This window comes from Embiotoca jacksoni, unplaced genomic scaffold (assembly GCF_022577435.1).
Source record: "Embiotoca jacksoni isolate LCO1_2020_lvr unplaced genomic scaffold, fEmbJac1.0.p SCAF_3, whole genome shotgun sequence".
NCBI lineage: Eukaryota > Metazoa > Chordata > Actinopteri > Embiotocidae > Embiotoca > Embiotoca jacksoni.
This window is the reverse complement of record NW_027185381.1, coordinates 10,673,535-10,694,606: the sequence shown is the minus strand read 5'-3', so window position 1 is coordinate 10,694,606 and position 21,072 is coordinate 10,673,535. Positions and strand designations below refer to the sequence as shown.

The 21,072-nt window shown below is 41.2% G+C and overlaps 1 protein-coding gene across 2 annotated transcripts; it reads left to right on the top strand.

The window, feature by feature from the left end:
- Positions 1 to 2,238: 2,238 nt before the first annotated feature.
- Positions 2,239 to 20,269, top strand: LOC138206380 (neuroepithelial cell-transforming gene 1 protein-like). Of its 2 annotated transcripts, XM_069163037.1 has the most exons (13): positions 2,239 to 2,490; positions 10,907 to 11,103; positions 12,979 to 13,045; positions 13,302 to 13,361; positions 14,798 to 14,905; positions 15,010 to 15,177; positions 15,270 to 15,332; positions 15,434 to 15,530; positions 15,646 to 15,722; positions 16,087 to 16,344; positions 16,534 to 16,704; positions 16,819 to 17,005; positions 18,474 to 20,269. In XM_069163037.1, the coding sequence occupies exons 2-13, from the start codon at positions 10,958 to 10,960 to the stop codon at positions 18,803 to 18,805; spliced, it is 1,734 nt and encodes a 577-aa protein (XP_069019138.1). In that variant the 5' UTR covers positions 2,239 to 2,490; positions 10,907 to 10,957; the 3' UTR covers positions 18,806 to 20,269. The 2 variants fall into 2 exon arrangements, with proteins under 2 accessions (XP_069019138.1, XP_069019139.1); XM_069163038.1 differs by lacking the exon at positions 2,239 to 2,490 and having other exon boundaries at positions 9,741 to 11,103.
- The last annotated feature ends 803 nt before the right edge of the window (positions 20,270 to 21,072 follow it).

Below are 21,072 nucleotides of genomic sequence, written 5' to 3'. Positions count from 1 at the left end.
TAATTACACGTGTTTAAAGTGTAAAACAAGTGTCACATGACTTCCTTCAGTCTCTGCTGGAAAACGTAATAGTTTCAAGAATGTCAGTGTTTCCTAACTCGTTGCTATAAGGCTGTTATTTACTCTCTAATTTACAGTTTTAATTAAGGGAAAGCAAAAACGAATTTTTGGCGGAGTTTTTCCAATCTTACTCTGACGTGGTGATGGGGACACGGAGACTTGGTGTTCTTATAAATTCTCCCAAGTGTCTCTGATTAATTAGAAATCAAGGTTGTTCATGTTTGCCTTACAGCTGTGGAGCAGTTGCTGACTGAATATGTGGATGTTTTTATCATTTGGAAATTTTCAAAAAGAGCCTTTGGTTCATTTGATTAACTCGTGGCAAGAATATTAGTGAGTGCATTTCTCAAAATGTCAATCTACTGCTTTAATTTCTTTATATTTGACAAAAAGGTAAAAATCGAAACACTTTCCAGAGCCGTCTTGGCTATTTTGAAACAGCGCCGCATTGAGTGCAAAGCACCACTGAAACATTTGTCAGTTTAGCAGGCTGGGTCGTGACTGCCAGATCTGCACTGGAACAGTCTCAATATACCTCATGTCTGTGCGCTGGTTTACTCAAACAGAGAGAAGAAGGAGGAACAGAGAGAGCTGTGCATCGGGGTTAAGAGAGGGGAGATATTTTCAGCTCTGAGACCTTATAGCAGAGTTGTCCTCTGCTGAGGCAGCTGCTGAGGATTAGGGTCGTACCGGGATGGTCAGGATGTTGGCGGCGGCTGGCCTTGGGGCTGCGGACATCCATGCGGGCATTCCTTGCGATGCTGTGGCTGTATGTTCACACACAGCTGGAGGGATGCAGAGAAAGTGAAAGAAAAGGGCGGTAGGGGGTTAAAAGAGGAGCGCGTGATAGCCGGTGCGCACACTCTGTAGGAGGATGCTGTACATCAGCCGGATCAAAGTGTGGATGTTGTTGCAGGGATGAGGAGGAGGAGGAGGAGGATGGGGGAGGGGGATGTGTGGTGGTGAGATCAGGGTGAGAAGTTGATGTGACTCAGCCTTCACAGCCACTTCCTTTGGCATCTTCAGGATGGACAGATAAAAGGAGGAGAGGGAGCGAGTCATCGTGTGGTCAGCTGACTCACCATATAGGAACGGATGCCGGGAAAGGAAGCACGTGCTCTGTGATGGGGGGGGGGGGGCTGGGTTTCTGTATGCATGTGTGTGAGTGAACAATGCCTTTGGTCTTCGACAGAGGCGCAATTATCCCAGTTCCCGTCACACAGGAGGAATGTGAAGAGAGATTCCTGCTCTCTGAGTCGTGCCCTGTCACCTGCCACCTCCATACGGATACTATTTCATCCTTCCCTTTCCCCCTCGGCCGGGGAATTTCCCGGATTGTGTGGTTGTACTTATGGAGGAAGTTACAGAGCGGTGTTTGTTTAAGCCGTGTTGCTCTGTGTTTAAGAGCGCATTTCATGTTGTGGTTAATTTAACACAACTATGTCCCATTTTTTTTTTTACACACAATTAATTTTGGTCAATGTGAGGGAGGTTAGGGGTCTAATCCGGCTATGAAATGAGGCAAACTGAGGAAAAATACTGCTATGTGGTATTTTCACTGTATTTCAGAGTTGGTCACACACAAGCATGGAGCCAATAAATCTACAGGATTATGTGGATGAGGTGTTTAAATGGAGTAATCTCTTGTGTTGGTGAGACCAAAGATGCTTTGTCATGCTGTGTGTGTGTGTGTGTGTGTGTGTGTGTGTGTGTGTGTGTGTGTGTGTGTGTGAGAGAGAGAGCGAGAGAGAGAGAGAGAGAGAGAGAGAGAGAGAGAAGTTTGATGTGCTCTTGTGGGAACATGTTTCTAAAGCTTGTAAAACATTTCCATCATCTATGTTTACATCCTTTATAACTTATTGTAAATATAAATATGAATACAGTCTATCTGCATGTGCGTGTGTGTGTGTGTGTGTGTGTGTCTGTGTGTGTGTGTGTGTGTGTGTGTCTGTGTGTGTGGGTGTGTGTCTGTGTGCGGGTGTGAGCCCATGTTGACTCAGTTACAATAATGACTGGCGGATGAACAGCTCACGATTACTGTAAAGAACAGAGAGAGAGAGAGAGAGAGAGAGAGAGAGAGAGAGAGAGAGAGAGAGAGAGAGAGAGAGAGAGAGGAAGAGAGAAAGAGAGCGAGAGAGAGAGAGGGAGAGAGAGAGAGAGAGAGAGAGGAAGAGAAAGAGAGGGCTGAGCTCTCTGGCGTCTTCGTCTCATTACTCCTCTGCCGCTCAGTGTGTTCACACACTCAAACACTCACACACACACACACACACACCCTCATGCAGAGAAGACAACCCTGAGGACTACAGCACCTACAGTACAAGACAGGTCATCGCGGAGCAGGACTGGCTTCCAGCCGGAGCAGCAAGTGTGAGAGCGTCTCCATGGAGGAAATACTGCGTCATGTGGTGGCTGACGAACCATTCGCAACAGGTCAGTGTTTGTGTTTATCTCTTTGCTCATGTATTTGTTCTTTTTTTCTTTTCGTGGTAATTTATAAGACAAAGATGCTATTTTTATTTTTTTTCTTACCGTCCTAATATGTCACACCTTGTGATACTTTGTTCTGGGACATTACAGAAAATGACGAAGCAGTTTCACTTTCAGTCTATTTTTGAACCTCAGCCAGTCACCTGTGGACTCTTGAGTGACTGAGCTCTTCACACAATTACTTTCACTTTTAAAAGCTTTACAAGCGTTTCGTTATGACTGGCATTAACTGGAAAAGTGTGCAAGTTTATCACGAACAAGATGAACAAGTCTATGTTAATGATGGGAGGCAGCTCATCACTGTCCAAGGACAAGAACCAGTAAGGAGGTGTTTTATATCGACACTTTCTCTCTACTCTAGATGTGCTACCTCTTGGTGAGTTGGAGAGTTTGTATTTCAAGGCTCAGCATCCTTCCTTGATACTGATTTACCATAGAGGTGTGTGTGTGTGTGTGTGTGTGTGTGTGTGTGTGTGTGTGTGTGTGTGTGTGCACAGCACTCTCTTGCTCTTATATTTGGATGTTTCATGCCTGAATGCCAGGTGACCACACCTGGATCGTGTCCTACATCGGTGCAGGTATATATAGCTACAGACTCTCTTCCTGCAAACCTCATTCTGTCATTTACATCATGCCTCTGATGAAGTCTTCCTTTGTCTGCTCAGTCACTGATCTCAAACAAGGCAATAAAAGGTCCAGACTAATTAACGGCTCACTGGCAGGGCTCTAAAATCCCCCATTTACTCATCCCTGAACATCAAATACTGAGACATTTATTACCATATTCTGACGAAAGCAATGTCACTTCTGTTTCTCTTTTGCACCTCCGCCTCATACATAACCATCGCCATGCCGAGGCTGATATATACTCTGTGTGAAAAATGAAAAATGTTTACTGCTGCTTGTGTTGTAAAAACCCAGCAAATATTTTTATGACTCATCTGTCACAAGGTTGATTGCTTTCGGTCCAGGAAGTACAGTTATTTGTTTGGCACATGACGCACTGTAACTGGGTAAGAAGGTGAACTGACTAATCGTCATTGTCTTGCAGTTTTGACAAAGTCAGGGATGAGTTTCTACCCTCCGGTTAACTGCCCAAAGTCTTACCAGGTTTCTGATCCCAACAAGATCCCATAGGTTTCTTTTACACTTCACTCGCACTGCCTTCAATAACTATTCTTACATTTTGGAAAATATGCCTCTTCACTGTTCACTCAAAGTCCGATGAGAATATCAACATCGTTCACGGGTGATAAATATTAAGTTACAGCCGCCAGCCAGTTATTTAAGCCTGGCGGTTATGACTCCATCTACAGGTCACAAAATCCACATACAAGCACTGCTAAAACCACAATTTGTCAACGTTAACACTTTTGTTTCAAATAAACAAACAAACAAACAAGATGTAAGGGGTTAATTTGTAGGATTGATGTTGCCTTTTACCAGTTTCTTCCCGTTTTAACGCCGAGCTGAGCTAACCACCTATTGGCGGATCGATTGGTATCAACTCTCAACAAGAACGCCGATAAAAATAGTTTTCAAAATGTTAAACTGTTCCTTTAACCCTGAAGGAAGCACGACCTCCTCGTGTGTCTCCGTGTCACAAGAGCAAAAACACTGACTTTTACTGACCTCGCATGCGAAACTTAAAACTGATCAGTCACTCCATCAGGACCCTAAATGTCAGATCTGCTTTGCCTGGGTCAACCAGCGTCTGTGCTCACGTCTCCTCCTTCCCTCATTTCTCCGCCTCTCCAGCACATGATTGAACATATTTATGGGGTTATATCGTCCACCATTAAGGATAATTGCTCTGCTTGACCTACGTGTGAGCTCACTTAAAGCACGCCGAGGAGCTTTCACACTGATGAGAACATGAAGCCGTAACTTGAGACCCACCACCTTCAGGAAAGGCTCAGGGGGAATGACTCCGCCGTATCCTGCTGTTCCTGCACGAAGCACAGTCACCACTGATTTCTCGTATCCCAGTGATGACGAATTGACTCACTCTTCCTTGGAATTCTTGGACGCTTGATGACGTAAGGCTGAAATATTTAAGAGATGAGAGACAAATTGATAGCTACCGTTTCTTTGGATGCCTCCGGGCCACCACTCTCATTTACTGTGTATCCGTGGCTCAGTCATCACGCAGAGCATTTACCGTTTAACCCAAAGGAGGGTAGAATTTAATTTCCTCTCTTTTTCAGGAGTTTTTTTTTTGTGCCCGATGTGGCAAGACTGCACTGGGACTAAAGAATCTTTTCCTTGAGTGAAAACAAGTATTATCTTACTCTGGATCTTTGTGTCCCTGCTTGTTGATACATTTATTCAGTGAGATTTGGCCAAAGAAATGGATTGGCGGGAAGGGGATGATGGGGTTTGATGAACTGCGTGTCATGTGATAAACCTTGACCCCTTTCAGCTCCTGTTTAAATGAAGCCATCTGAGAACAAACATGACTCATAGCTCCTATGGTGGAAACATTATTTTTAGACCTACTAGACCTGCTTGATACCTTTATGGTGCACATTTGTTTTCAACAGTTCTTTTCTACGGCTCAGATGTGATTATTCAAACATACACTGCCAATACCTGTAATTTTCTGTCACATATCTATCTCGTCATGTAAAAGCAGTGAGCTATAGAGGCCAGCAATGTCCTCACAGCTTGTTTTAATCAGTATTTAACAAACCTGAATAGCATTTGTCCTTGTCCTGCTCTACCCCGCAGGAGTAGCATTCAAGTGTTCACCCTGGTTCTGCATTATTAACACTTGCTTTATCCTTTTCTTCATGGCCTCATACACTTAAAGGAATAGTTCAACATTTTGGGAAATGCCTTTATTCAATTTCTTGCTGAGACTTAAAGGTTCAGTGTGTAGGATTTAGGAGGACATATCAGCAGAAATAGCCTGAAATCAATTAAGAATCATTGTGTTTTCATTAGAACGAGCCCTTCATATCCACATAGAGAGCCGGTCCTCTTCCGCCATGTTTCTACAGTAGCCCAGATTGAACAAATCAAATCAAATGCTGGCTCTGGAGAGGGCGTGTTACATTTTTGGGGAATTATCTGCCCACTTTAGGTTTTCTTGCACAATTGAAGGGTGCGGCGAGGGGTGTTCAGTGTTTTCAAACTGCAACCTCACCGCTAGATGCCACTAAATCCTACACAGTGCTCCTTTTAAAGGAGAAAATACTGTAAACATGAAGCTGTAGTCAGGAGACAGGTAGCTTAGTGTAGCATACAGACTGAAAACAGCGAGCCTTGCGCTGTTTTGAAATAATAAAATCAACCGCCCAGTGCATGTAAAGCTCACTAAATGAATACCTCATATGTAGTTTCTTTAAGCCATACAAAAAAACAAAGCGTATAAGTGACAAATCTGGTTTAGTTTGCTTTGGATGTATACTGGTACTTGGATTTATTACCGACAGCCTGTTAGCCTTGGCATAACAACTGGAAATGGAAAAACAGCTAACCTGGCTCTGTACAAAGGTAACAAAATAATCAACACGTATCTTGTTCATTTTATCTATACAATAAGTAAAAATATATTTTTCTTAAATCGTCTTTTTGGAGGTATGACATGCCATTTCTTGACAAGGCACAATCATGGTCACAGTGAACCTCATATTCCTACGTAATAACTTTTTTACTCATCAGTTTTTCTTTGAGTAAAACAAATGAGATAGATGAGCTGGAAAATTGATTTTTTTTTTTTTTTATTTTATTTTTTTTACATTCAGACAGAGACTAGCTAGTTTGTACCATTTTCTTTTGTTAAGTATCGAAATAGATGCTGGCTTTACATTGACACAGACAATAGAGTGGTATCAGTTTCAATCTAACCCTCTGCATGTAAGAAAATGATTGTATTTTCTAAATGAATACATTAGAAATATCCTTACCAATGTTTAGATATAATCTGGATTCAAAATGACAACACAACTTTCTTTTTCAGACGTGTCCTGATGTGCAAGACGAGCATACATGATCCCATGCTCCATGTTCCCCAGTTCAACCCGAACACACACACAACCCACGACCCATGTCACATTAAGTGAATGCAGAGCACAGGAACATCTCATCCAGGTTCCCATTATAGTGCTGGGTAACACAGGTCCTATGTTGCCCCTTGTTCCCAGGGACCTCGGGAACACAGGACCCAGTGAAGATAGCAATGATTCCTACAATGTAATGTTGGCTGATACCTGATCTGACTTGGCTGTTTGTTGTGATACTTGTGGTCTGTAACTGAGCCATGCTGACCCAGGTAGGTTGAGTACCAGGAGACACCCGGGAGTTTCCTGCAAGTTTTGCTGATGTAGCCTCTCCAAAAATATCCCTTTGAAAGTCACAAGGTTCACTATTAAATTTCCTGCACCGCTGGGGCACTAGTTTGACTCTGGCTTGCTATGTAATCACACCCTCTGCTGTTCACTTGTAGAATCAGGCGTCGAGCCGTGAGACAATTCAAGACAGCTTCTCTCTTCAAACAGGAAAAACGTTACACCTGCTTCCACTTAACCTCACAAAGCATGCAAGTCCATATTACGCAATATCCAGGACGTCCTTGTTTGTATCCAGTGTGCATCGTGCAGCGGGTTTTAAGCCGAATCACTCAAACAATCAGAAGAATTGTTGAGTAAAGAACTGCACTCAGAAACTGATTTCATTTGGTGACGTAGATGTTTGTACCCAGTCTCTAGCACCATATGAAATCAGTGTTCTGGGAGGTGGACTCTCAGCATGTGTAGACTCTGTACATGAATGAATTGAAATATGATGCCTTAAAGTGGGTCACATTTGTATAAATTACTTTGTACTATCCTGCCTCATTCACTAACTGTTCACAGCTGCTGTCCTGCTTCTTGTTATGTCTTTTTCCCTCCATGTCTTAACTCAATCGCACATTTCTCATGAATCTGACTACACTCATCTATGTTCTATTCCACGAATAACAAAGTCAGACTCATAGAAATGTACCCTTTGTTTTATGAATATGATATTCTTTCCATCTGAATATATATGGCTTTTTAAAGTGTTTAAATTGCTCAGTATACTGTTTTCAGTCAGTCAAAGAATGTTTCACACGTTTTTAAAATACAGAAATGAACCTGTACTTTGTGGTGATTAGTAATATAATGTCATATTCAGGTTTTTGCCATGTCCTTAATAAATGTTGCAGTACCTGTCATGGCTATGATGAAATTTTGACCCCAATAAAGAACTAAAAAGCAGCTTCATGTCTCCTCCAGTCTTGTCACCTATCATAGCAATGACTACTTTACTTCTTTAGGTTTCAGATGTACTTAATGTTTCTCAGCACAATATAAGACATACTTGATGACTTGTTGGACATATTTGACATGAAAAATGTCTGAAAGTCTTAAATAAATATATGTTGTATTTGTAAATATTTGTTGTGCAACATTTTTTAGCTTTTCTAACACAAAAGACATTAGAAAAGCTTACCTTAAAGTTAAAAAACAAGGTAAAGAAGGACTAGCGAGAGTCAGATTCACTTAACAATATGTACCTTTTTAAAGTTTGTGGTTCATCATGAACAGCTGTATTCATCAGGCAGTTAACAATTCAGCAGACAGTAATCATTTTTAGACCCACACTCCACTGTGCCAGAAGTATAGGCTCTATCTCCCCTGAGGACGGTTTGATGTTGATATTCAGTGTGCTGAAAGAAAATCCATAGTAAGTACATCTCAGTCTTCATCATTGATCTTTACATTGGTTTCACTGTGGCTTTTTCTTACTGTAAAGCACACGTCTTCTTGTCCATAGGGAACCATTTCAAATGCCCCCTTCCCCCAAGACACTATACAGCAGTGATTTCAGGCATCATATATCATGACTCCGATAGCTATGTTGATTAAAATGGAACGGATGGCCACACAGAAGCGATGATGTGCTCATGAAGGACAGAGCTGTAGGGCCCAAGGATCCCATCACGTCCTGTTTGATTAATGATCAGATTGTCCTATAGGGGAGGGTCAAACCGGCCTGCAGAGTGCCTATAAAATGTATTCTTGATTCTTATTCGCGAGGCAAAAAGGTCGTTTATCGCAAGGCACCAGTCGTCATGTAGGACGATATATTACTTTAATGAAAAGCCCAGAAATGGAGGGCATTGTTGACAACATAGATTTCCTCCAGTATTTCAAATTTTACATGAATTGCTTTCTTGAATCTAAAACAGTTTATGAATAGTTTATATCCAAAGCAATATACAGTGAAGGAAATAATTATTTGATCCTTTGCCGATTTTATAAGTTTGCCCACTGACAAAGAAATTAACGGTCTAATTGTAATGGTAGGTTTATATAAAAGTTATAAATTGATTTGCATTTGATTGTGTGAAATAAGTATTCGATCCCCGACCAACCAGCAAGAATTCTGGCTCTCACAGACCGGTTAGATTAGTCCTCTCGCTTTAAGAAAGTACTCAACTCGTTACCTGTATAAAAGACACCTGTCCACAGAATCAATCAATCAGATTCCAACCTCTCCACCATGGGCAAGACCAAAGAGCTGTCTAAGGACGTCAGGAACATGATTGTAGACCTGCACAAGGCTGCAATGGGCTACAAGACCATCGGCAAGCAGCTCAGTGAGAAGGAGACAACTGTTGGTGCGATTATTCGGAAATTGAAGGAACACAAAATGACCATCAATCGCCTTCGGTCTGGGGCTTCACGCAAGATCTCACCTCGTGGGGTGTCGATGATCATGAGAAAGGTGAGGATTTGGAGAGGATCTGCAAAGAGAAGTGGACCGAAATCCCTCCTGAGATGTGCGCAAACCTGGTGACCAACTACAAGAAACGTCTGACCTCTGTTCTTGCCAACAACGGTTTCTCCACCAAATACTGAGTCATGTTTTGCTAGAGGATCAAATACTTATTTCACACAATCAAATGCAAATCAATTTATATTTTTTAATATTCTGTCTCTCACTGTTAAAATAAACCTACCATTACAATTACAGACCGTTCATTTTCTTTGTCAGTGGGCAAACTTACAAAATCGGCAACGGATCAAATAATTATTTCCTTCACTGTATATGAGATGAAAAAGTTACAGACAGGAATCCTGATGCAATATTAATATGGTAATAACAATTTTCATAATATTACATCCCTCTCTCTGAGAACAAACAAGTATTCAAATGAGACATTTGATATAGTGGTATTATATTATCTTTGTCAGAAAAAGTTTATTTGTTTTCTTACTTTAGTTTTTCAGGTTAGTTTGTGAAACCTGACAGTCACAGCAAAACAATAAGAGGCCCCCGGGCCTTATGTGCACTGTCACCCACAGTGTTCTGCAGAATACATCACATTTAAATTTTTACCTAAATAAACTTTACAGTGCACAGACACATACAGGGAATTTAACTCTGGTTGTCAGCAGCTTTCATCAGACCAAAGGAGCTGTTCATAAAACAAATAAGGGGAAGTTAAATGTTTGGGGAACAGAACAAAGGTGAGAAAAACTAAAAAATAATGATTAAAAATTAATCTATATTTGAAAGTAAAATGCCACTTCATTGACTGATAGAGTATATGTGCAGTATATTATATATCAGTTTGTGTGCGAGAACCGATCCAGTGCTCATCCCCAAGTAGCCTAAGTAATACCCATTCCTTTAGCACCATCTTCACTCTACAAACTATAACAAATATGAGTCAGGATTATATCTAAAAATCTTACCGTATTAATGATATTAAACAGAAAAGCTAAGAAGGGAAGCTAAAACTAGACAAATGCTGCCCATTTCTTTTTTTATAGAAGACTTTATAGTTGACAAAACTCTTGTTTATTTTCTATTAATTAACAAATACATGAATTTAATATTGTTCTGCCCTATTGTCTGTAATTTAAAAACATAACATTCACTGTTGCCAATATCACTTCTGCTGTTGTTAGAAATTATTTGGGGCATGAGATTATTGTTGTCAATTTCATGCAAAAAAATGGATAAAATAACTTTTGGCTCTTTTACCCCAGTTTCCGCACAAAGAGTGAAGGCTTTATGCAGTCTAAACGTTGTAACTCTGAAAAAAATGCTTCCTTCCGTTATTCTCTATACTTTTTTAGAAACATTTTCTTTTTATATTTTTCAAGGTCCTTTCACTGAGCTCTGACTGGCCCCTCCCACCTTCTGGTAACCTAGCAGCAGGGCTCCGAGCCCTCACCTGATTGGTCTATTCCCCAGATCCGCCGTATTCAAACTTCCGTGGTGCGCGCTGTTGTCATCGAGCTTCTTTCTTTGTACACCGCGGGGCGGTTTTCTCACGTCCGGAGTTGTTGTTTTTTCTTCTTCTCTCTTTTTCGCCCAGTCATAAACTGTTTTTCGGAATTGCTAATTTCAAAACGAAGCCGCGCACAAAATGGAAGAAAATGAAGAAGTTATCGGAACGACGGAGGGAAACAAAAAGCAGAAACTCCGCAGGGTGTCTTCGAGGACCTCCACCACCAGTGTCAGCAGCGCCGCGGAGCCCTCTCCACAAACACTGCGGAGAAACAACTCCAAAAAGTACGTAGAGGTGGAAATATGTTACAATCACTCTTTACTTGATAGCCCTTTGCAATACGATGCGAGTTTAACTCCCACTTTATGCCGAGATCATGTTGGTTGTTGGCTAACTTTCTGGGCCAAAGATGGCATCGTAACTGGCAAATGGTGCCTTCAAGTGCACCCGGGAATATGCCACGATATGCCATGCAGTAACCTGCGCGTGGTTTCAAGTAACTGAAGAATAGCATACTTTTGGTGTCAATAAAATCTTCCTAACATGTAAATTTAAGAGTGATCATGAAATAAGCCTTCATCGTAGTCTTGTTTTCATTTTGATTAATCCGTGGAGTATATTTTAGATAAATTATGTAGTCTTAAAAATTGGTCAGGGTTAGCAGAAATATATCCAGCTCCAGATGTTTCATATTGCTTCTGCTGCTTGACTAACTGTCAAAAACACAGATAAACCCCTTGAATTTATATAAAATATGGAAAAGCAGCAACTTCTTTGATCATCAATACTCTAATTTTCTGCACAAGAATAAATAGTAGTTTAAGTTAGATGTCACAATCAATTATATCAGCCTACTGTTGGCATGTTATGTTTTTATTTTTTGCTGCTTTCTGGTTTTGTTGAGCTAAATACAATTTTCCACTCTGGTGGACAATAAAGTTATGTTTTATTCTTTTCTATTTCGTTATCCAATATCAACTACCTTTCAACTAGGGTAGGGCAGTTGTGGAAGTGGTGCATTTGTGATTTTATTTTAGGTATGTGGTACTTTAAACTTTACATCATAGGCGCCGCCATACGCCAGACCTTTTTTTCTACTGTTGCCTCTGTAAAATGATAGATAAATTGTTTTGAGCATCACAAACCCTGCAAAATGACTCGTGTCAGTGTCAGAAATTCAGTCTGATAATATTTGGAATCATTTAATTATTTGATCCCCGTTCAAGTGCAGCCGGTGGAAATCGGTGGTTCACAGTTTGCGTTCATCCAGCCAGCACGGGAACGTCTGACCAGACACCAGATTTAACAACTCTGTTTGTTGGTGTGTGTTGTGGAAATCAGAGAGAATTTTTGTTAGGTTTATTCAGCATCGTGTGTGAACTCGTTTGGTAAGGCCTTGAATATACCAGACACTCATTTGCACTTAATACTCCTGCAGGATAGCTTTTAGGCAACACAAAGAGATGTTATTATCTTATGATCTGCAAAGTCAAACATGTACTTCACCTCTATTTGAACTTGCAGACAAAAAGTATGATATAAGATATGGATGACTAAAACTTGATATTTGTATTGGCTTTCGATATATCCCTGGGTTCCCAGAATTACAGTTTGACAAAAATATTGTAGGAGTGTGTCAGCTTAGATAAGTTTTTAATCATTGCCTCGGTTAACACGTCGACATTTTGTCCCCCCCCCAAAAAAAAATTGCGTCTCGTGACTTGGAGATCTTACAGCAAAATGCAACTCTATCTGTGCCACTTGCGCTCATGACTTGGAGGCATGATCACAAGTAGCAGGTTGTGTATCAGTGTGTGCAGCTTGCTGGGTGTGTAGACACTCTCTGTAGCTTCATTGTTTTGTCACGACAATTGGCTTCTTTTTTTTCCCTGCAGCAGCACAGAGCAGTGAAGCTCCTTATGTGGTTTTAACTATTAACATCCCTCAGTAGTCCTACAGCATTTCAGATGATTGAAACATAATGGTTGGAAAAAAAACAGATTATGGAAGAAAGGTAATAAAAGTAACTCCATTCCTGTGTGCCTTCGTCTTTTGGACAAATTAATAAAAAAACAAAACAACTTACCACTGTGTGATGAAGTTGATATGAACTTGTTTTTGTTGTGCAAAGCCAAAATGATTTGTCTCCTGTCCTGTAGGCCTCCACTGCAGAGAGGCAGCTCCTTCACCTTCCTCACACCGGGGACTCCGTGGGACTTCAGTCTAGTGAGTTAACGTTGAAAACATTGCACCATCATGCTTGGCTGCACTAATCACACAAGTATCTCTGTAGACTGGATGACTGTCATGAGCTGTGCATGTAACTTGTGTGTGTTCTGCATCTCTGATATTTCGTAGTGTCATGAGCACTGGAATATTATGGGCGGTGATCATCACATGTGTACAAATTGCTGCGATTCTGTCGCGTGAATATTCATCAGGTGTTTGAACGTAACCGGTGTGTTTTGTTCTACCGGTACAGAAAAGGAAGCGCAAAGAGAAGGAAGATGACACAGTCAGTCTGTCCAGCTTCGACCTCAAGGTGAGAGTCAGGACAGCCTCCTGTTTGCACACTGCAAGCCCAGTGAGTGAATGGATCCTCACAGGAAACTTTAATCCCTCTGCATGACTCAGGATCTCGCCACAGACAGCCACGAGTGCTCGCATCTGTTATGAGCTCAGGATAATCCTGCTGTCCCTTAGACTTGCACAACCGGTGTCTGTCTGAGGAAATAATGGTGACAAGAGAAGCTGAGCCACATCGTCATCATCAATCTGTCTGAGGCGCTGTGGTGAAAAACTCAGGGTTCACTTCAGTACAGTTGGGTAGTTTATACACTTTCTACACAATCAACCACTTCTATTTCCATTTAGATGCTAAACATTCAACTTTAATAAAAGTCAGCTATAATATATGACAGCAGAATAAAACAGTCAGTGACTGGAAAAGACAGTGAACAACAGCAGGTCTTTACAACATATGAAATATTGCACATGATAATGCAGTCTGTCTAAACTATTCTGCTGAGCATTTAAAGATTTACATATTAAAGGTTTCCTGATCATCTAAAAGTTTTGAGTGACATAAAATGAAAATGTTAAAATGTGTAACACAATCTTTTTGAGGATTATATTACATAGTCATGCAATAATCATTAAACATTCTAATAATCTAATCACTTCCTGAGTTCTAAGGCTGTTAAATATTTGCCAAATTAAGTTGTAGTTCCACATTGGTCACACTTTTTCAGACCAGGAAGCTACATCCACTTTTATATTTAGTCTAAGGTGGTGTTGTTGCAGGAGCTGTTAAAGTTGAACATGCCGCTGACATCTCTTTGAAATACCAAACCCGTCTGAACAAGAATGAGATGCTCTCAGTGGCTTAAACTGAAGCTCCGATTTCAGTCAGTCAAAGCTTGGTTCAGGAATCGTTCCTGGTCCATCGATGAGTGGGAATCTCGGTTTTCTCAGTCTTCCGATCTAAATCTTACCTGAAAATCTCTGCATAGATTCAAAGAAAGCAGCGGCAGCATCAAAACCAAAGACTCTTAATGAGATGGAAGCTTTTGCTCATGAAGAATGGGCTAAATTACCACAAAAGAGAAACTATTGAAAAAAAAAAAAACATTAGAGGACATGAAAACCACTCAAATATGCATTATTATACTGAATTTGAGTGTTTTTACCAAAACTTTAGTTTATATGTTTTCATAAAAATGGTATTTACATCACCAGAATGCCTTTTAGGTAAAGGGAGTTGCATGATTTTTAATGCAACTGTATATAAATGGAATTGTAAATGTGGCACAAATGATGAATGTCATTTAATTTCTGTAACTGCAGAGCATTTTTTAAGTGAGTACATTTTTTATCTACAAAATGTGATTGAGAGCCTTGAATTAAAAATACAGTGTACAGCATTACTCCCTTATATTCAGTGAGGTGGAACTGAAGACGGTTTATTCTGTTTTATAGGAACCCAGTAACAAGCGTGTTCGACCTCTGGCCAAAGTTTCATCCCTCGTTAACCTGATATCTCCCTCAAAGAATGGAGCCGTGCGGCGCTTCGGACAGACCATCCAGGTAAACGCCGCACTGTCGGGACTCTCTGCCTACAAGTTTGCCATGTACAACTTTCAATAAGTAGAATTTGTTTGTGACTGTAAAATATACATGTCTCCTCCCAGTCAATGTCGTCACGTGGTGACGCTAAGTCACCAGGGACGTCCCTCAAAGTCAGCAGCAAGGCTTCTGGTCCGACTCCCACTAAACGCAGAAACAGCACGTTGTGGTCGGAGACGCTGGACGTCCATCAGAAGAGCACGTTCTCCACCAAAGAGATCAAGCGACAAGAGGTCGTGCAGTTCACCGATTCCTAACTCACGAGCAGCGAATTAAAAATAACAGAAAAAGTAACGTCTCCTGCTGGTTTCTCTTTATTCTCCAGGCAATTCATGAACTTTACAGGGGCGAGCAAGATCTCATCGAAGATCTTCAGCTTGCACGAAAGGTTAGAAAAATAGATTTAGCATTAGAAAAATAAATAAAAAAACATTTATAGTGCCTTTGGCAACTTGTTTGTGATGACACCGCTGCTTTCCACTCATTTAGGCGTACCACGATCCGATGCTGAAGCTCTCCATCATGACAGAGGAGGAACTAGCTCATATTTTTGGCGACCTGGATGCGTACATCCCCTTACACGAGGGTGAGCTACCACGAACCATTCTGGACTTAAACCACTTTAATTTATTCATGTTTATGTCTCCTAACAAGTGAGTCTGACAATGTGAGCCTTTTTTTTTTTTTTATTCTATCTGCAGACTTATTGATGAAGCTGATGGAGGGAACTGGCCCCGATGGAACTGTAGCTGAGATCGGACAGATAGTGATAAACTGGGTATGTTCACAGAAACGGCAAACTAACACACACTGAGAAATATCTTACACAGGATTTGTTATCTGATGTTAAATATAGTTTTTGTTTAAATGGAAATCTCCCTATTATGAGACAATAAGCCTGCTGCAGGTCTGGGGATGATGATGATGATTACCAAAACTCGTGCAGCACAATCTGCTGCACAGCCTGCTATCACATACAGAAACGTTTAAGAAACACATACAGGACTTTTGTAATTTATATTTAAGACCTTTTTTTTGAGGAAACTTCTCAAGACTTCAAGCTTCTCTGACAGATGACCATCAAATATTGTCCAAATTTCAGTATGTAATAAAACTGTACATCTATTACTTTGTATTCTCAGCTGCCCGGTCTGAACGCGTACAAAAACTACTGCAGCAACCAGCTCGCAGCCAAAGCCCTGCTGGACCAGAAAAAGCAGGACAGGCGGGTCCAGGACTTCCTGCAGCGCTGTCTAGAGTCCCCCTTCAGCAGGAAGTTGGATCTGTGGAGCTTCCTGGACATCCCACGTTCGCGCCTGGTGAAATACCCGCTGCTGCTGCGAGAGATCCTCAGACACACGCCGCCGGATCACGCAGATGTGACCAGCCTGGAGAGAGCTGTACGTCATCTCACTTCCACATAATCCATCGTGAAATCTAACAAATCATATGTCTGTTGCCTCTAATATGAATTAACTAAAAGTAATACACATTGATTACCTAATAATAGCACATTTTACTCGTTGTTTATTATTTGTTGGTGCTTTGCCTAATAGCTAACTGCTAACGATCTTTCTTTTATCATCCAGATCACTATAATTCAGGAGATTCTGTCTGATATCAACGTGAGAAAAGGGGAGTCTGAGTGCCAGTATTACATAGACAAACTGGAGTTCCTGGATGACAAGCAGCGGGACCCTCTCATAGATAACTGTAAGACCTTACAATGTCACGGAGAGCTGCGGAACAAGAGTGGCTCGGTGAGAATCAGGGTTCCTCTCATTATTATTACCATCCACACGCAATGAAATTATTATCGACATGTTTGTGTCTTTTGGACTTCACGTTCATTCTCTGTTAATGTGTCGTTTCAGAGGCTCTACGTGTTCCTCTTCTCGGAGCTGCTGGTTCTGACCCGACCGGTGACGCGCAACGACAGGAGCTGCTTCCAAGTGTACCGACAGCCCATCCCAGTCGGGGATCTGGCTCTGGAGGACCTGCAGGACGGAGAGATCCGCATGGGGGGGTCCTTCAGAGGGGCTTTCACCAATGGAGAGAAAGGTGGGTCGAGTTTTGTCCGTCTTCTGGCTAAACGTCTGCAGTGGTTCATTAATGGTGCGGCTATTTCTCCAAGATTTGTGTCTCCCAGTAAAATACAGGAGTTTTTCAGTGTTTTCATTGTTTCACTTTTTCCTTAAAACACTGGCTGGTTTCAGTTTCTCAAATGTGAAGGTTTGATGATTTTACCTCTTTTATAGCAATGGGAATTTAAAATCTTTTTCATCTAGGGCTCTGGGAGAATATTCATCGAAAAAATTATTCACAGATGAATGTATAATGATGCAAATTATTTTGTTGCTGCTTCAGTATGGATGTATGCATCGTTGCAGTATCACGTTCTTTTCAGTGTTTTTCAAAGTGGAGCGCGGTACCTCTGGGCTGTGAGTGGGAGGGATAATGGATGAGTCAGTATTCAAAAGTAAAAAAAGCTTCACTCACTCTTTATCTTTGCGCCAACATTAGACTTGCTGTTGCACGGACAGGCCAGAGCCTGTACATTTCACAGACAGTGGCGTTTATTTATTCCTGTAACTGCAACTTTTTATTTTGACTCACCCTGCGTTCCAATATCCATACTACCATACTATTTAGTATGCCAAAGAAAGATTTAGTCTGTTCCAATACATAGTATGTTAAACGTAGGATGCCAAAAGCACCAGGATGTCCTACGGTCGTATTTTGCAGTCTGCAGGCCAGGATGCTACTGGAGCTGTTCTGACCCACAATCCTTTGCGCAGCGGACGATATGTCACATTGACTGTGGTGGTGCTAATGCTCCAAAAACCTAGAAATAAGTATTTTCTATCGGCCAATTTATTAGTTCAAACATTAGTATCAGCCCAGAATTTCACCATCGGTAGATCCCTCATTATCAATCTTTTAAAACATGTTTCTGGCTACCTGGCAAAAGTCCAACATTCACTGTTTTACATTAGATTTGTGCTCCCTGTGGGAAATATCTGGCTGCTTGTAGCGAAATGCTCCACTGGATTCACCAGCTAGTTTATAACTTAGTTTTTCTTTTGTTTGGTGGGTTTATCAGAGCTTTTTCACAAACAGCTGCCTGCTGCTGCTGAAAGCGACACAACCAGTATGAGTTCTGGGCTGTAAAATCCCAACATTAAAATGCTCTGTAGAGCTGAAGGGACCTGCTGAGTCGGGTGATAATTTGGTGTATAAGACAGGTTGCCTGTTGTGATGAGCCCAGTTACAGACTAGTAGACTCTGCCAGTGTGGTGAAGGAAGAATTAAGATAAATAGTATACAAGGAGGATACGATCAGGATTTGGGGTGGAGTAGGGGATTATGGATCTTTGCAGGATCAGAGCTCATAATCCTAAAGACATGGATCAAAAAACGTTTTTGTTTTAAAGGGAGTGCCATTAAAAGAGATTCTCTTTAATTAAGCAGCCTAAAACCCTCAGATGTATCTTCTCTGACAGTTTCTTTACTTCCTGTGTGCCTCCAGCTAAGAATGTCTTCCGCGTGAGCTCTCTGGATCCCTCCCATGGCCAGTCGCACACCCTGCACGTCAGCGACGTCTACCACAAGCAGCAGTGGCTCAACTGCCTACGCACTGCGATGGTCCAACAGCAGGGGCCTCCAGCCAGAGTTCAGCAGGGGGAATCCATCCGAGCAAAGCGCCGCTCTTCCGTCATCTCAGCAGGGATCTGTGACGAGGAGACAGACGAGAACTGTCCCCCCGTTTGTGGCCCTAAACTCCGACCGCAGAAGCTCTCCAAAACCAGACTGGACCAGAAGTTACAACGCTCACTGAAGAGGAAGGAAACTGGAGTGTAACCTGGGTTACCCTCACTCAGACACATGGACTCAATGTGTGTGGTCACATGGTCATTTTCTTTCAACCACTGTTAGAGTGCTTTTGCTTTGTCTCTGTAGCTGCACTGAAAAACCCGCCCAATCATTTCCGTCCAAACATACATCAAAATTTTTGTATTTAAAACATGTAAGTAGTTTACAAAACAGCAACACCTGCCATTGTGAGTGAAGTAGATGTTTACATCAGCTTAATGTTTGTGGAAGTAGGGTCTTCTGCGTGGGCTAAGTTAAAACAACTTAAGACCACTTGTAGCTCATTTGTTTCATCCCAAGGTGGATGCATTCAAACCGTCTGTTGTGCCGTTAAAAAAATGTCAGCAGCTGTTATATATATGTGTATATGTGGAGCTGTCTAAGTGTTATCTGTGACAAGATAAGGGATGAGGAAACTGAGAAATTGCAAAATCTTAACTGTCCACAGGAAGCCGAGCGGTGCACAAGTCTAAAAGTGTTTGATATTGGTTTTGAGATAATGAGCTGTGATCATATACAAAAAGAAGAACATTCTTGGAGGGGAAAAAAAGACGATATAAATACATGTGGAAATTTGTTAATCGTAAAAAATAATAAAACATGTAGCTTGTACTTTAAGAGTCCAGACTCTGAAACTTGTTTTTATTACAACACACTAACAGCCCTTTGTTTGTACTTTGACCATTTCAGTCACTTCCTTTTACTGTTGGCAGCTGCTCAGCATTGTGGTGCAACACTTGTAAAGCAAACAAGCTGAGGAAAACTTCTTACCACTTAAGAATGTTTAAAGATAGCATGTCCTTAAAGTAGTTTTAAGTTGAGAATGTAACAATTGTGAAGGAAGTGAGACAAAAATACGCATTTTCATTTTGATATAGTTTCTTAAAAATCAGAGATCGCTGTTTCCGGTAAATTATTTTCTGTTCAGAGGCATGTTTGAGTCATGTTTTCTGCCTGCTCGGTCAGACTTGATCTTGTGTAAAGAGCTTGTTTTAGCCTACAGAATGATTTCCACTGATAGTGTCAGTTTTACATACGTGCAAAGTGAGATGATCTGCACGTGTTAGTCCTGTGTTTGTTTTCACCGTAAAACTGATGGTTATCCAATGTTGGTGTGTCAGAGTGACACCAGATAAGAAAAGTAAATGTACTCTATCGTACTCAACTTTTGTCAGACTTGTCTTTAAAAGAAAGAAATACAGCATTAATGTGCTTAAAATCCACACAGGAGAGCAAATGGCTGCAGAATTTCAAAAGGTAACAAAGACAGTTAAGGAACCAGTGAAACTGTAAACAGAAGTCCCGTTTGAGCACACTGAGGGTGAGACTTTACCTTCTCCTGGCCGCTGTCTTTTCCTCCTGATGTTCCTGCCACAGCTCAAACATCACACCATTCACCTCCATTAATAACCACAGGTACAATGTGTCAGCTGCTGAACCTGCAGGAATTACAGCCGATGATGTGCTACCAACACGAGCAGCTTCACCTCAGCCTTACTGAAACGGTCTTCCTTAAACTTGAGTTAGTCACTGTTGGATTTGTTGGGTATCCATGCAGTCTTTCTAGAAGAGTTATAAAGTCAACAGTTCACTGAAAACTAATAGATATGCTGTTATTACCTGTTATTTGCCTCCACCATCCCCTCACTCTTATTGGTCAACAATCAGCAAACAAATTTCTCCTTGGGGATTAATAAAGTAACTACCTACCTACCTACCTACCTACCAGTACCTCAGCGGAAAGAACCTGATGCTCCTTGTAACACAATCCTGTAAACTGGACACCTGCTTCCTCTACAGGGCACAGCTGCTGTGGTTCAGGAGGATCAAATGGCAAGCTTAGGGGAGTGACATTTTGTAGAGTTTCCACACTGTGGCTGGATTCTTTTTCACCAATTAAGACTTCACTGTTATCCGTCTATATCGGCTAAGTAGTTTACTAAATGTAACGCAAAGGACCCTCTGTCGATGTGGCACTGTCTTTTTTCAATATTAAGACATATACCTGTACACAGGTAAAGTGCGGCACAGGGGCTTTAGTGAAGAGGCCACAATAGTCAATGTGAGGTATCTGCCATAACTGGCCACTTAATTTCACAATAGATAACATACAAGATAAACAAGGAATAAAATACCTACTGCTAAAATAAATGGCAGTCATCCATCTCTTTTCAGTCTTTTTAACGAGAATCACAAGAATACAAAATAGTCTGAACTACATTGAGAGAGCACACAAAGCACCACTGTCTGAGTTT

What these genes read in the sequence shown, in the direction of transcription:
- LOC138206380 (XM_069163037.1), top strand. Translation starts at nt 10,958, where the DNA reads ATGGAAGAAAATGAAGAAGTTATCGGAACGACGGAGGGAAACAAAAAG. An exon ending in AAGAGATCAAGCGACAAGAG is followed by an intron (nt 15,178 to 15,269) that starts GTCGTGCAGTTC and finishes TTTATTCTCCAG; the next exon opens with GCAATTCATGAACTTTACAG. An exon ending in TTTCACCAATGGAGAGAAAG is followed by an intron (nt 17,006 to 18,473) that starts GTGGGTCGAGTT and finishes GTGTGCCTCCAG; the next exon opens with CTAAGAATGTCTTCCGCGTG.